The 14,370-nt window shown below is 40.5% G+C and overlaps 1 protein-coding gene across 1 annotated transcript; it reads right to left on the reverse strand.

Annotated features, from left to right (window-relative positions):
- Window positions 1–283: 283 nt before the first annotated feature.
- On the reverse strand, window positions 284–1,222 carry LOC122442124 (olfactory receptor 1L8-like). The gene has a single exon (XM_043469476.1). It carries the CDS (start codon window positions 1,220–1,222, stop codon window positions 284–286), a length of 939 nt encoding a protein of 312 aa, XP_043325411.1.
- Window positions 1,223–14,370: the final 13,148 nt, after the last annotated feature.

Below are 14,370 nucleotides of genomic sequence, written 5' to 3' on the forward strand. Positions count from 1 at the left end.
CCAGAGGCATGAGTCCCAGCATCGCACATGGCTTGTAGCATGTGCAACCTTTCAGTAGGAAGAGAGATGTAGATATATGAAAACTGGAATCAGGATTTTAGTAGACCTGGAGCCCATTACTAATCATAATAGAGTCTCAGTAGTTGATAGTTACACATGTAAAGAAGTGAGCACAATCAAACATCCATGAAACATGTGAGTTACACCTGCTGACTTACAAGAGTTTGTTGTGTATATCAGAAACTAGCAGAAACACCCATGAACATGTCCAAAAAGCTTCTGGCTAGGATATCCTCCTGCCCAGCAGCTTCCCCAGGCCCCTCTTCATGTCTTTGTTTCTCAAACTGTAGATGAAAGGGTTGAGCATGGAGGACAGAACCGTGTAGACAATTGTAGCCACTCGGTCCTGAACGGTGTACCTGGATAAGGGCTGTAAATAGACATAGAAGATGCTTCCATAAAACAGGATTACCACGGTCAAGTGGGAGCCACAGGTGGAGAAGGCTTTGCGTTTCCCTGCAGCTGAGGGGATCCTGAGAACTGAAATGAAGATTTGCACATAAGAGAAAACAATGCATAGGAAGGGGGTCACCACAACAACCAGTCCTTCTGTCTTTATTGTGAGATCATTGACAAATATGGAGGAGCAGGACAATTTCAGCAGAGGGTTGATATCGCAGAGGAAGTGGTGGACAACATTGGAGTTGCAGAAGGTGAGCTGATTCAGCAAAAGTATGTGTAGAAGGGAGTGGAGGTGAGGCAATGAGCAGGAGAAGGCCACCAGCAGGACACAACGGCAGCGGCTCATGATGGTGACATAGTGGAAGGGGTCACAGATGGCCACATAACGGTCATAGGCCATGACTACAAGAAGACAGCTGTCAATGTTAGCCAAAACATATATAAAATACATTTGAGTCAGACACCCAGCATAGGAGATGGTCTTCTTCTCTGACAGGAAGTCAATTAGCATCTTGGGAACAATGGTTGTTGTATACCAAATGTCAGTGAAAGACAGGACACTCAAGAAGAAATACATGGGGGTATGCAGATGGGGGTCAGAGTGGATGGCAAGGATGGTGAGCATGTTCCCTGTTATTGTGACCAGGTATATGATGAAGAAGAGGATGAAGAGTGGCTTCTGGTCCTCAGGCTGGGAGGAGAGTCCCAAGAGGATGAACTCAGAGACCCTACTGGTTTGGTTGAGTCTTTCCATGATCATAGAGCCAACTAAAATAGAGAAGATTCCTACAGTGTAACACACATCTCCATGACTGAAACCATCAACAAGCCAACAACTTTGTGCTTCTTCTTACCTTCACTTTCTACCTATAGGTTTGTGACTAGTTACCACATAGGTACCTTGCCCCCTTTGTGGTCCTTGAACTTGCCCTTCCTTCTCAACTCTAAGACTTCAAATGCTTCTGGTACTGATAGCAGAACTTTTGAGGAAGACCAGAGTTGAATCTTCTTTAAAAATGAAAAGTGAAAGGGAGGTTGCTCAGTCGTGTCCGACTCTTTGGGACCCCCATGGACTGTAGCTTACCAGTTTTCTCTTTCCATGGGATTTTCCAGGCAAGAGTACCGGAGTGGGTTGCCATTTCCTTCTAGGGGATCTTCCCAGCCCAGGGATAGAACCCAGGTCTCCTGCATCTACAGGCAGATGCTTTACCTCTGAGCCACCAGGGAGGCCCAGGAATCTTCTTTAGTCAGTTTAATTTTAAATCTAGAAATAATTGTTTACTGAGCACCTATTCTGTGAAAAATATTCTGGGAGTGGGGAAACAATTGTGAATATGACATAGTCAGAACTGTTTGTGGATTTTGCATTGTAATAGAGGATCTATCTATCTATGGATCTATCTATCTATCATCAACTAGTTCTGCATTTTATAAAGAAAAATAAAGCCACGTAAGGGTATAGAGAGGGCTTCACAGGTGGCTCTAGTGGTACAGAACCCATCTGCCAATGCAGAAGACTAAGAGACCTGGGTTCAAGACTTGGGTTTGATCCCTCAGTTGGGAAGATACCATGGAGAAGGGCATGCAATCCATTCCAGTATTCTTGCCTGGACAGAGGAGACTTTCAGGCTATGGTCCATATGGTCTCAAAGAGTCGGACACGAATGAAGTGACTTAGCACAACATGGCATAGCACAAACATATAGAGACCAATAGAAATAAGGTGGCAAATTTATTTATTTCAGATAAAGTGATTTTATTTTTCTCTGTATATAAAAACAAATTTTCAGTGGTGGCATGTTCAAATGTGTCTTTGAACTACCTTTCCAAAAAGGGGACTTGATAAAGTAATCAACAGAGAAATCAAAGGAATGATAAACCTAAGTCAACAAAATTTTACTGTTGTGCTTGTTATACCTTCAGAAGCACTTATTTAGAAGGCAATAATCCTTTGTGAATATCAAATTATACTACCACTCCATGAAAATCTTTATTTTAAATTTTAATTTGTTACTTAATTTTCCCTCTAGCTCCTTAAACTTTATCATGTTCCCAGATCTTTGTTACCCAACTGTTAAGCAAGCACATCCTTCAATGCCATCATCCATTTGCTTATTTACCTGTGTATATATCCTTGAAAGGGCTTTCCTAGTGGCTCAGATGGTAAAGAATCCACCTGCACTGCAGGAGACATAGGAGACATAGTTTTAATCCCTGGTTTGGGAAGGTCCCCTGGAAGAAGGAAATGGCACCACACTCCAATATTCTTGCCAGGAGACTCCCATGGACAGAGGATACTGGCAGGCTACAGTCCATGGGGTTGCAAAAAGTCCAGTATGACTGAGCTTCTGAGCACACAGAACAATATTTATAAGATTTTCATGAGGTTTTCATAAAGGCTGGTGGTTAAGCACTTAGAACAGTTCCAGGACAGAGTAAACATTTGATACCACTGTTTCTTCTCCACATTATCATCATTGCCAATGACTTTTTCCCCATCAAGTATTTCTACATGTTCTCAAAATTAATGAATCTAATTAAAATTACTCTAGTCTTCACAGTCAAATACTCTAATGGTCAAATTAACTTGGTTATCAGTTTGCAACACTTTTTTAGGTTGTACTTTTTCCTATGCTTTGAATAATTTGAGAGTGAACTGTAATTAAGCACTTATTTGTATAGGTTGTACTTTAATTCTCATGATAACCTTGTCAGGCATAGACTGTTATTCTTATATTTTTCTGATGAGGAAACAGATGTAGAGGAAAAGTAATAGGTCATTCAAACTCAGTTAAACTAACTCTAAGTCTCAAGATTTAATCACTCTGCCATCTTGTCATATTTTTGTAAAGCTATAAAAGTATGTATCTGAAACAATCACTCTTAGGACCTATTTTCCCCATTTGTTTATTTTCTATTTTGACACACACACACATTGTTTTCTTTAAATGTGTTTAATGTCACATTAAGAACAGACCTTTGTTATGTACAATGGAAAATGTATTTTCTGTGTTGAACAGATTGTATAATTTGAAAATTCTAATAGGCAGGATTCATTGGCAACAATAAGGGAAAATTTGTTCTTTTTTGGGAACATCAAAAGTATATGGGATTGAGGGTTTAGTAGAAAGTGCACTGAATTTGGAAGCAGAAGGTGAGGGTTTGTGCCAGACCTTCATTTCTTGCTCACTGAGTGATCTAAGGAATTCTAAAGAGATAATAAAATAGCATGTATAAGAGCAGCTTGTACAACATACATCCTCAAAAAAGTTATTCATGAAGGGAATGCCTAGGGAGTGTGAGATGAAGAAGATTCAAAGTGGTCAAGTAAGGTTGAATTTCCTGTGCTCATCGATGCTGAGTACTTTAAAAAATGGAAGGAATTTTTGAAAGTGCAAATCTGAGGGCATTATTCTGAAAGCCTGGGATGAGTCTGGGAGTGGAAATATTTTTATTTTCTACCAAGTTCCCACTATTCACTTATTAGGGACCTGCTTCTCAGGAACCATGGGATAACAACATACCTTGGCCCAGTGGTCAAATAGGGTGATCAAAACATACAAAGTTAGTCTTACATGTTAGGCTAAACTCTGCTTTATACAGTGCCCATGTGATTTTTTTGGAATGGAATCAAATTCAAAAACTGAATTTTGAGGCTGAAATAAGTACCTGATTGAGGTGGATGGTTAGGTGGGCAGCCAGTCTACTGATGTTCACTTTTCGTATCCAGATATCTTCTCATCTTTCCTTGTTTTTTTTTTTTTTTTTTTTTTTTTTTAAATCTGTTCTTCATCCTGTACCAAATTGGTTAGGTTCACATATCAGAAAGATAATCTTTTTGACCTTCTAGCCAGTGATGAGCAGGAAGAGTTGAGAGGAGGGACAAAGAGCAGATTACTCTGGGTTTGTTTTTTTTTTAAGATACTTTTTTATTTAGAATAATAACAATGATGTGCCATGTATGAATTTGGGAATACATGATAAATAGTACCTGCATGGTCTGGTAATTCCCAAAGGCAGAAATTAATAGAAAAATGTGCCCAAACAGTAAAACCCCTGGAGAAAACGAACACAAAACTCTTTGGAAGTATATTTTACAGATAAAAGCCATTTGTTCTTTTATTTCCATTTATTTTTATTAGTTGGAGGCTAATTACTTTACAATATTGTAGTGGTTTTTGTCATACATTGACATGAATCAGCCATGGATTTAATGTATTCACCATCCGGATCTCCCCTCCCACCTCCCTCTCCACCCGATTCCTCTGGGTCTTCCCAGTGCACCAGGCCCGAGCACTTGTCTCATGCATCCAACCTGGGCTGGTGATCTGTTTCACCCGTGATAGTATACATGTTTCGATGCTGTTCTCTCGAAACATTCCACCCTCGCCTGCTCCCACAGAGTCCAAAAGACTGTTCTCTACATCTGTGTCTCTTTTTCTGTTTTGCATATAGGGTTATCGTTACCATCTTTCTAAATTCCATATATATGCGTTAGTATACTGTATTGGTCTTTATCTTTCTGGCTTACTTCACTCTGTATAATGGGCTCCAGTTTCATCCATCTCATTTAGAACTGATTCAAAAGAATTCTTTTTAATGGCTGAGTAATATTCCATGGTGTATATGAACTACAGCTTCCTTATCCATTCGTCTGCTGATGGGCATCTAGGTTGCTTCCATGTCCTGGCTATTATAAACAGTGCTGCGATGAACATTGGAGTGCATGTGTCTCTTTCAGATCTGGTTTCCTTGGTGTGTATGCCCAGAAGTGGGATTGCTGGGTCATATGGCAGTTCTATTTCCAGTTTTTTAAGGAATCTCCACATTGTTCTCCATAGTGGCTGTACTAGTTTGCATTCCCACCAACAGTGTAAGAGGGTTCCCTTTTCTCCACACCCTCTCCAGCATTTATTGCTTGTAGACTTTTGGATAGCAGCCATCCTGACTGGCGTGTAATGGTCCCTCATTGTGGTTTTGATTTGCATTTCTCTCATAATGAGTGATGTTGGGCATCTTTTCATGTGTTTGTTAGCCATCTGTATGTCTTCTTTGGAGAAATGTCTGTTTAGTTCCTTAGCCCATTTTTTGATTGGGTCATTTATTTTTCTGGAATTGAGCTTCAGGAGTTGCTTGTATATTTTTGAGATTAATCCTTTGTCTGTTGCATCGTTTGGTACTATTTTCTCTCAATCTGAGGGCTGTCTTTTCACCTTACTTATAGTTTCCTTTGTTGTGCAAAAGCTTTTAAGTTTAATTAGGTCCCATTTGTTTATTTTTGCTTTTATTCCCAATATTTTGGGAGATGGGTCATAGAGGATCCTGCTGTGATTTATGTCGGAGAGTGTTTTGCCTATGTTTTCCTCTAGGAGTTTTATAGTTTCTGGTCTTACATTTAGATCTTTAATCCATTTTGAGTTTATTTTTGTGTATGGTGTTAGAAAGTGTTCTAGTTTCATTCTTTTACAAGTGGTTGACCAGTTTTCCCAGCACCACTTGTGAAAGAGGTTGTCTTTTTTCCATTGTATATCCTTGCCTCCTTTGTCTAAGATAAGGTGTTCATAGGTTTGTGGATTTATCCCTGGGCTTTCTATTCTGTTCCATTGATCTATGTTTCTGTCTTTGTGCCAGTACCATACTGTCTTGATAACTGTTGCTTTGTAGTATAGTGTGAAGTCAGGCAGGTTGATTCCTCCTGTTCCATTCTTCTTTCTCAAGATTACTTTGGCTATTCAAGGTTTTTTGTTTTTCCATACAAATTGTGAAATTATTTGTTCTAGTTCTGAGAAAAATACTGTTGGTAGCTTGATAGGGATTGCATTGAATCTATAGATTGCTTTGAGTAGTATAGTCATTTTGACAATATTGATTCTTCCAATCCATGAACACGGTATATTTCTCCATCTGTTTGTGTCCTCTTTGATTTCTTTCATCAGTGTTTTATAGTTTTCTATGTATAGGTCTTCTGTTTCTTTAGGTAGATATACTCCTAAGTATTTTATTCTTTTTGTTGTAATGGTGAATGGTATTGTTTCCTTAATTGCTCTTTCTGTTTTCTCATTGTTAGCATCTAGGAATGCAAGGGATTTTTGTGTGTTAATTTTATATCCTGCAACTTTACTATATTCATTGATTAGCTCTAGTAATTTTCTGGTAGAGCCTTTAGGGTTTTCTATGTAGAGGATCATGTCATCTGCAAACAGCGAGAGTTTCACTTCTTCTTTTCCTATCTGGATTCCTTTTACTTCTTTTTCTACTTTGATTGCTATGGCCAAAACTTCCAAAACTATGTTGAATAGTAGTAGTGAGAGTGGGCACCCTTGTCTTGTTCCTGATTTTAGGGGAAATGCTTTCAATTTTTCACCATTGAGGGTAATGTTTGCTGTGGGTTTATCATACATAGCTCTTATTATGTTGAGGTATGTTCCTTCTATTCCTGCTTTCTGGAGAGTTTTAATCATAAATGGGTGTTGAATTTTGCCAAAGGCTTTTTTCTGCATCTATTGAGATAATCATATGGCTTTTATCTTTCAAATTGTTAATGTGGTGTATCACATTGATTGATTTGCAGATATTAAAGAATCCTTGCATTCCTGGGATAAAGCCCACTTGGTCACAATGTATGATTTTTTTTTAATATGTTGTTGGATTCTGTTTGCTAGAATTTTGTTAAGGATTTTTGCATCTATGTTCATCAGTGATATTGGCCTGTAGTTTTCTTTTTTTGTGGCATCTTTGTCTGGTTTTGGAATTAGGGTGATGGTGGCCTCATAGAATGAGTTTGGAAGTTTACCTTCTTCTGCAATTTTCTGGAAGAGTTTGAGTAAGATAAGTGTTAGCTCTTCTCTAAATTTTTGGTAGAATTCAGCTGTGAAGCCATCTGGTCCTGGGCTTTTGTTTGCTGGAAGATTTCTGATTACAGTTTCCATTTCCTTGCTTGTGATGGGTCTGTTAAGATCTTCTATTTCTTCCTGGTTCAGTTTTGTAAAGTTATACTTTTCTAACAATTTGTCCATTTCTTCCAAGTTGTCCATTTTATTGGCATAGAGCTGCTGGTAGTAGTTTCTTATGATCCTTTGTATTTCAGTGTTGTCTGTTGTGATCTCTCCATTTTCATTTCTAATTTTGTTAATTTGGTTCTTCTCTCTTTGCTTCTTAATGAGTCTTGCTAATGATTTGTCAATTTTGTTTATTTTTTCAAAAAACCAGCTTTTAGCTTTGTTGATTTTTGCTATGGTCTCTTTAGTTTCTTTTGCATTTATTTCTGCCCTAATTTTTAAGATTTCTTTCCTTCTGCTAACCCTGGGGTTCTTCATTTCTTCCTTCTCTAATTCCTTCAGGTGTAGAATTAGGTAATTTATTAGACTTTTTTCCTGTTTCTTGAGGTAAGCCTGTAATGCTATGAACCTTCCCCTTAGCACTGCTTTTACAGTGTCCCATAGGTTTTGGGTTGTTATGTTTTCATTTTCATCCGTTTCTATGCATATTTTGATTTCTTTTTTGATTTCTCCTGATTTGTTGGTTATTCAGAAGCATGTTATTTAGCCTCCATATGTTGGAATTTTTAATAATTGTTTTCCTGTAATTGAGATCTAATCTTACTGCGCTGTGATCAGAAAAGATGACTGGAATGATTTCAGTTTTTTTGAATTTTCCAAGACTAGATTTATGGCCCAGGATGTGATCTATTCTGGAGAAGGTTCCATGTGCAATTGAGAAAAAGGTGAAGTTGATTGTTTTGGGGTGAAATGTCCTATAGATATCAATTAGGTCTAGCTGGTCCATTGTGTCATTTAAAGTTTGTGTTTCCTTGTTAATTTTCTGTTTAGTTGATCTATCCATAGTTGTGAGTGGGGTATTAAAGTCTCCCACTCTTTTTTTTTTTGAAAGGAACCACAGCCTCATTTATTATTCATAAATCTTGAACTAATCTCCATTTATCATTTGATTTCTTTATAGCCAAAATAGGAGTGTTGCATGGACTGTTACAGGGAACTAACAGTCCCTGCTCCTTTAAATTCTCAATGATGGGTTTTAACCCTTCCTTAACCTCAGGTTTCAGTGGATACTGCTTCTTATGTGGGAATAAGTGTGGGTCTTTGAGCTTGACAGCTACAGGAATAGCATTTTGTGCTCGACCCACAGATTTTCTATCAGCCCATACTCTAGGATTCACATTTAGTTCAACTAAAGGGAGAGAAAGGGAAGGCTCCATATTCATGAAAACAGAGGCATGGACATTGCTCAGTATATCCCTCCCCAAAAGGGGTGAGGGTGATTCTGGCATGATAAGAAACTCGTGTGAAAATAGCACAGAATCCCAGTTGCATCATAGAGAATAACTGAAGTAATACCTTTTGGCTCCTCCAGACAGTCCCATTACGGAAGCGGATCGGGAAGAAAGTGGGCCAGGGGCTTCAGTAAGCACAGAGTAAGTTGCCCCAGTATCTAAAAGGAAATTGACGGATTGGCCTCCCACCGTTATCATAAAGTCTCCCACTCTTATTGTGTTACTATTAATTTCCTCTTTCATACTCGTTAGCGTTTGCCTTACATATTGTGGTGCTCCTATGTTGGGCGCATACATATTTGTAATTGTTATATCTTCTCTTGGATTGATCCTTTGATCATTATGTAGTGTCTTTCTTTGTCTCTTTTCATAGCCTTTATTTGAAAGTCTATTTTATCTGATATGAGTATTGCAACTCCTGCTTTCTTTTGGTCTCCGTTTGCATGAAATATTTTTTCCAGCCCTTCACTTTTAGTCTGTATTTGTCCCTTGTTTTGAGGTGGGTCTCTTGCAGACAGCATATATAGGGGTCTTGTTTTTGTATCCATTCAGCCAGTCTTTGTCTTTTGGTTCGGACATTCAACCCTTTTACATTTAAGGTAATTATTGATAGGTATGGTCCCGTTGCCATTTACTTTGTTGTTTTGGGTTCACGTTCATACAACCTTTCTGTGTTTCCTATCTAGAGAAGATCCTTTAGCATTTGTTGAAAAGCTGGTTTGGTGGTGCTGAATTCTCTCAGCTTCTGCTTGTCTGTAAAGCTTTTGAATTCTCCTTCATATCTGAATGAGATCCTTGCTGGGTACAGTAATCTGGCTTAAAGGTTATTCTCTTTCATTACTTTATGTCCTGCCATTCCCTTCTGGCCTTAAGGGTTTCTATTGATAGACCAGCTGTTATCCTTATGGGAATCCCTTTGTGTGTTATTTGTTGTTTCTCCCTTGCTGCTTTTAATATTTGTTCTTTGTGTTTGATCTTTGTTAATTTGATTAATATGTGTCTTGGGGTGTTTTGCCTTGGGTTTATCCTGTTTGGGACTCTCTGGGTTTCTTGGACCTGTGTAACTATTTCCTTTCCCATTTTAGGGAAGTTTTCAGCTATTATCTCCTCGAGGATTTTCTCATGGCCTTTCTTTTTGTCTTCTTCTTCTGGGACTCCTATGATTCGAATGTTGGGGTGTTTCACATTGTCCCAGAGGTCCCTGAGGTTGTCCTCATTTCTTTTGATTCTTTTTTCTTTTTTCCTCTCCGTTTCATTTATTTCCACCATTTTATCTTCTACCTCACTTACCTTATCTTCTGTCTCCGTTATTCTACTCTTGGTTCCTCCAGAGTGTTTTTGATCTCATTTATTGCATTATTCATTTTTAATTGACTCTTTTTTATTTCTTCTAGGTCTTTATTAAACATTGCTTGCATCTTCTCAATCTTTGTCTCCTGGCTATTTATCTGTAACTCCATTTTGTTTTCAAGATTTTGGATCATTTTTATTATCATTATTCTAAATTCTTTTTCAGGTAGATTCCCTATCTCCTCCTCTTTTGTTTGACTTGGTGGGCATTTTTCATGTTCCTTTACCTGTTGGGTATTTCTCTGCCTTTTCATCTTGTTTAGATTGCTGTGTCTGGAGTGGGCTTTTTGTATTCTGGTGGTCTGTGATTCCTTTTTATTGTGGAGGTTTCACCCAGTGGGTGGGGTTGGATGATTGGCTTGTCAAGGTTTTCTGGTTAGGGAAGCTGTGTCGGTGTTCTGGTGCTTGGAACTGGATTTCTCTTCTCTGGAGTGCGATGGAGTGTCCAGTAATGTCTTTTGAAATGTGTCTACGTGTTAGGTGTGACTTTGGGCAGCTTGTATGTTGATGCTCAGGGCTATGTTCCTGCGTTGCTGGAGAATTTGTGTGATATGTCTTGCTCTGGAACTTATTGGCTCTTGGGTGGTGGTTGGTTTCAGTGTAGGTATGGAGGCTTTTGGATGGTCTCTTATTACTTAATGTTCCCTGTAGTCAGGAGTTCTCCGGTGTTCTCAGGTTTGGGGTTTATGTCTCCTGCCTCTGAATTTCAGTTTTATTTTTCAAGTAGTCTCAAGACTTCTCCAACTATACAGCACTGATAATAAAACTTTTAGGTTAATGGTGAAAAGATTCTCCACCGTGAGGGACACCCAGAGAGGTTCACAGAGTTACATGAAGAGGAGGAGAGGGAGGAGGGAGATAGAGACAAGCAGGAGGAGCAAAGGGGGGACTCAAGAGGAGAGAGACAGAGCTACACATTTCTCTATTCCCAAAGTGTTCTCTGTAGCCCAGACACCCACAGAGATTCACATAATTGGATTGGGAAGAGAAGGGGGAGGGAGGAAATAGAGGTGTTCTGAGGTAGAAAACGGAGAGTCAAAAGTGGGAGAGAGTAATCAACACAGTCCTGAGTAAAAATGGGTACTGAATATTGGATTCTTAAATGTCCAAAATTGATATAAAAAACTGAAAAACAAAGATTAAAAATCTAGAGTAGAGGTTAGACTCTTAAAAATACAATATTAAAAACAAAAACACACAAATTTTAGAAATATATATGAAGTTCCATTTAAAAATAGGGCTTCTTTTTTTTTTTTGCAAGGTTATAGTGAAATGAAAATGAAAATTAAGGAGTAATAGAGGAGTAATAGAGGACTTTAAAAGAAAATAAGGGAAAAAAATAAAACAAGAAAAAAAATTTTTTCCTAATTAAAAAAAATAGTAAAAATATATGAAAATGAAAATGAAAGTTAAGGAGTAATGTGGGAGTAATAGGGAATTTTAAAGGAAAATAAAAGAGAAAAAATAAAAAAAGAAAAGAAAAGAAAAAACAAATTTTTTTCATTAAAAAAAAAAGTAAAAATATATCTAGGAATTTCTCTGGAGCTGTTGCGGTCAGCGTGGGTTTGGTTCAGTTTCAGAAAGCTCCTCCTTCCAGCTTACACTTCTCGATATCTATAGGCCCCTTCCGGTGTAGTCGGTGTTACCTACAGGGATTTTAAACGGGTCACTTCTGAAGCGGTTCCCTTTGTTTATTTGGCTTCTGTTTGCCGGTCTCTTCAGTGTCTAATTTCTGCCCTGACACAGGCGGGTGGAGGTGGTCTCTTGTTCAGGTTCACTTGTTCAGTCGCGCTGCAGGGTGGGAGGGGCACTGCAGGCAGATATCGCTGGCTGGCGTGTGTGGGGAGCACTCACAGTGTTCCAGCCGCACTGGGTTTGCCCCCGCTCACAGGTTTGTGCTTTCCCCGTCTACACTGCATAGGCTCCCGGCTGCTCTATATGGAGCAGGCCCTGAGTTGCGTGCAGTTCCAGTTTTCGGGTATTCCACAAAACTGCAGACTGCGTTTTGTGCCTTCCCTGCCCGAGCAGCTCAGGCAGCCTGGAGCTTGACAGGCACACTCTCCACAGGTGCAGTGTGCCTTATCCCCTCCGCAGTCCCAGCCTCAGGTTCCGCGAGCGCCAGTCCAGTGCGTGAGCCTTGTGTCTATTGTCTATTCTTGGGAGCTGGCCTCTAGCCGTGACCCTCCCGGCGGATGTCGACCATCCAGAATCTCTGGAAGTCTTTGGTTAGAAACTGGAGGCTTGTTTGCAGTTTGGTAGGGGTGCTGTCTCTGGGGCCGAGTTTGCCCCTTTCCCCTCCCCCCTGCCTCCTGCCTCCGGCGGGGGATGGGCCGGTCCGCCACCAGCTAGCTCTTCTCTGGAATTGCTCAGTCCGTTTGTTCTGTGAATGGCGGGCAGTGTGTTCAGGCCGGTTAATTTTCTCTCCCTCTTGCGATCTCACAGTTTAAGTTGCTATCTCACGTTTGCTCCCTCGATTGTCCTCAGGGCATTCAGGCCTGGTCCTTACCCTAAGCAATGCCACCTTCTCCTCTCCGTTCTGCCCCCACTTGCTGGTGGTGGATGTGGGCATCTGGGGTACTTTTCTGCTGGGAGTTGCTTTTAGGCATGTAATCTGTGGGTTTTATTTATTTTTCCTCCCACTTAGGTTGCCCTCTGAGATTCGAAAACTTCCCCCAGACCCGCCAGTGAGACGGTTTCCTGGTGTTTGGAAACTTCCTCTATTATGACTCCCTTCCTGGGATGGGTGTCCATCCCTAGCTCTTTTGTCTCTCTTTTTATCTTTTATATTTTGTCCTACCTTCTTTTGAAGATGATGGGCTGCTTTCCTGGGCGTCTGATGTCTTCTGCTAGCAGTCAGAAGTTGTTTTGTGAAGTCTGCTCAGCGTTCAAATGTTCTTTCGATGAATTTGTAGGGGAGAAAGTGGTCTCCCCGCCCTATTCCTCCACCATCTCTGCTCCTCCTACTCTATGTTTTAAAGGGGTCAAGCATTTTCGTGATACTGCTTCACATCTCTGCTTCTTTCTCAACCCCTGTCTCAGTACTTTTCTATTTTTCTTTCTTTCCCATTGTAGAAGTCAGAACTGCCAAGACATGCTGTGGCAGAAACTCTCTTGGCTGGGGAAACCTGTCTGCTAGCTTCTTAGAGGCTTGAACTCGGCTCTCCTGACCTCCTCTGGGTCACCTCCACTGTTGAGGGAGCTATGATGTGCTTATTACAACCTACTCCCTTTAGAGTGTTTGCTCTGTGGCTTCTCTAGGTACAGAAATCACAGTGCTAGCAAAACTGAGGGCAGCTACCCTCAAGGGGGCAGGGGACTCTTGCAGAGGCTATTTTCAGAGCCTTTTAAGCTTATCATGAAGTTTCCAGGACATACTTTGAAAGTGAAAGTGTTAGTCACTCAGTCATGTCTGGCTCTTTGGGACCCCAAGGACTGTAGCCGGCCAGGCTACTACGTCCGTGGGATTCTCCAGGCAAGAGTGCTGGAGTGGATTTCCATGTCCTTCTCGAGAGATCTTCCTGGCCCAGGAGATAAACCCAGGTCTTCTGTGTTGCAGGCAGATTCTTCACTTTCTGAGCCTCCAGGGAAGCCGATAGTTTCCTCAACTGTGGGTAGTCGAGGTCATAGAACATTGTGTGTGTGTGTGTGTGTGTGTGTGTGTGTGTGTGTGTGTGTGTTTGCTGTATAAGGAATGGGTTCTCTAGGAAGCTGACTTTGAGATGGAGATTAGTATGCAGAATGTTTATTAGGTCTTGCTCTTCGGTTGGGCTTCCCAGGTGGTACACAGGTAAAGAATCTGACTGCCAGTGGAGGAGATGACAGTTCAATCCCTGAGTTGGGAAGATGCCTTGGAAGTGGAAATGGTAAACCATTCCAGTGTTCTTGCCTGAAAAATTTCATGGACAGAGGAGCCTTGTGCCTTATAGTCCATTGAGTTGAAAGAGATGGACACTACTGAGTGACTGGGCATGCACATTCTTGGGATAGTTTTTTTTTTTTCTTTTGGCCTCACCACAAAACATGCAGAATCCTAGTTCCCTGACCAGGGATGAAACTGGCACCCCTGCAATGGAAGGACAGAGTCTTACCCACTGGGCCGCCAGGGAAGTCCCCTGGGGGTGCTCTTGGGATCAGTATCTGGTTGGATAGAGGGAGAAGTTTTGTTGTGATGAAGTCCCATTGAAGGTCCCAGCTGATCCTACTGGGAATTTGGAAGCTCGAATGTCAAGGAGTATGGTTGACACTGCTGCTGACTGGATGTAGGCTGT

The sequence above is a fragment of the Cervus canadensis genome, chromosome 5 (genome assembly GCF_019320065.1).
Source record: "Cervus canadensis isolate Bull #8, Minnesota chromosome 5, ASM1932006v1, whole genome shotgun sequence".
In the NCBI taxonomy this organism is placed as follows: domain Eukaryota; kingdom Metazoa; phylum Chordata; class Mammalia; order Artiodactyla; family Cervidae; genus Cervus; species Cervus canadensis.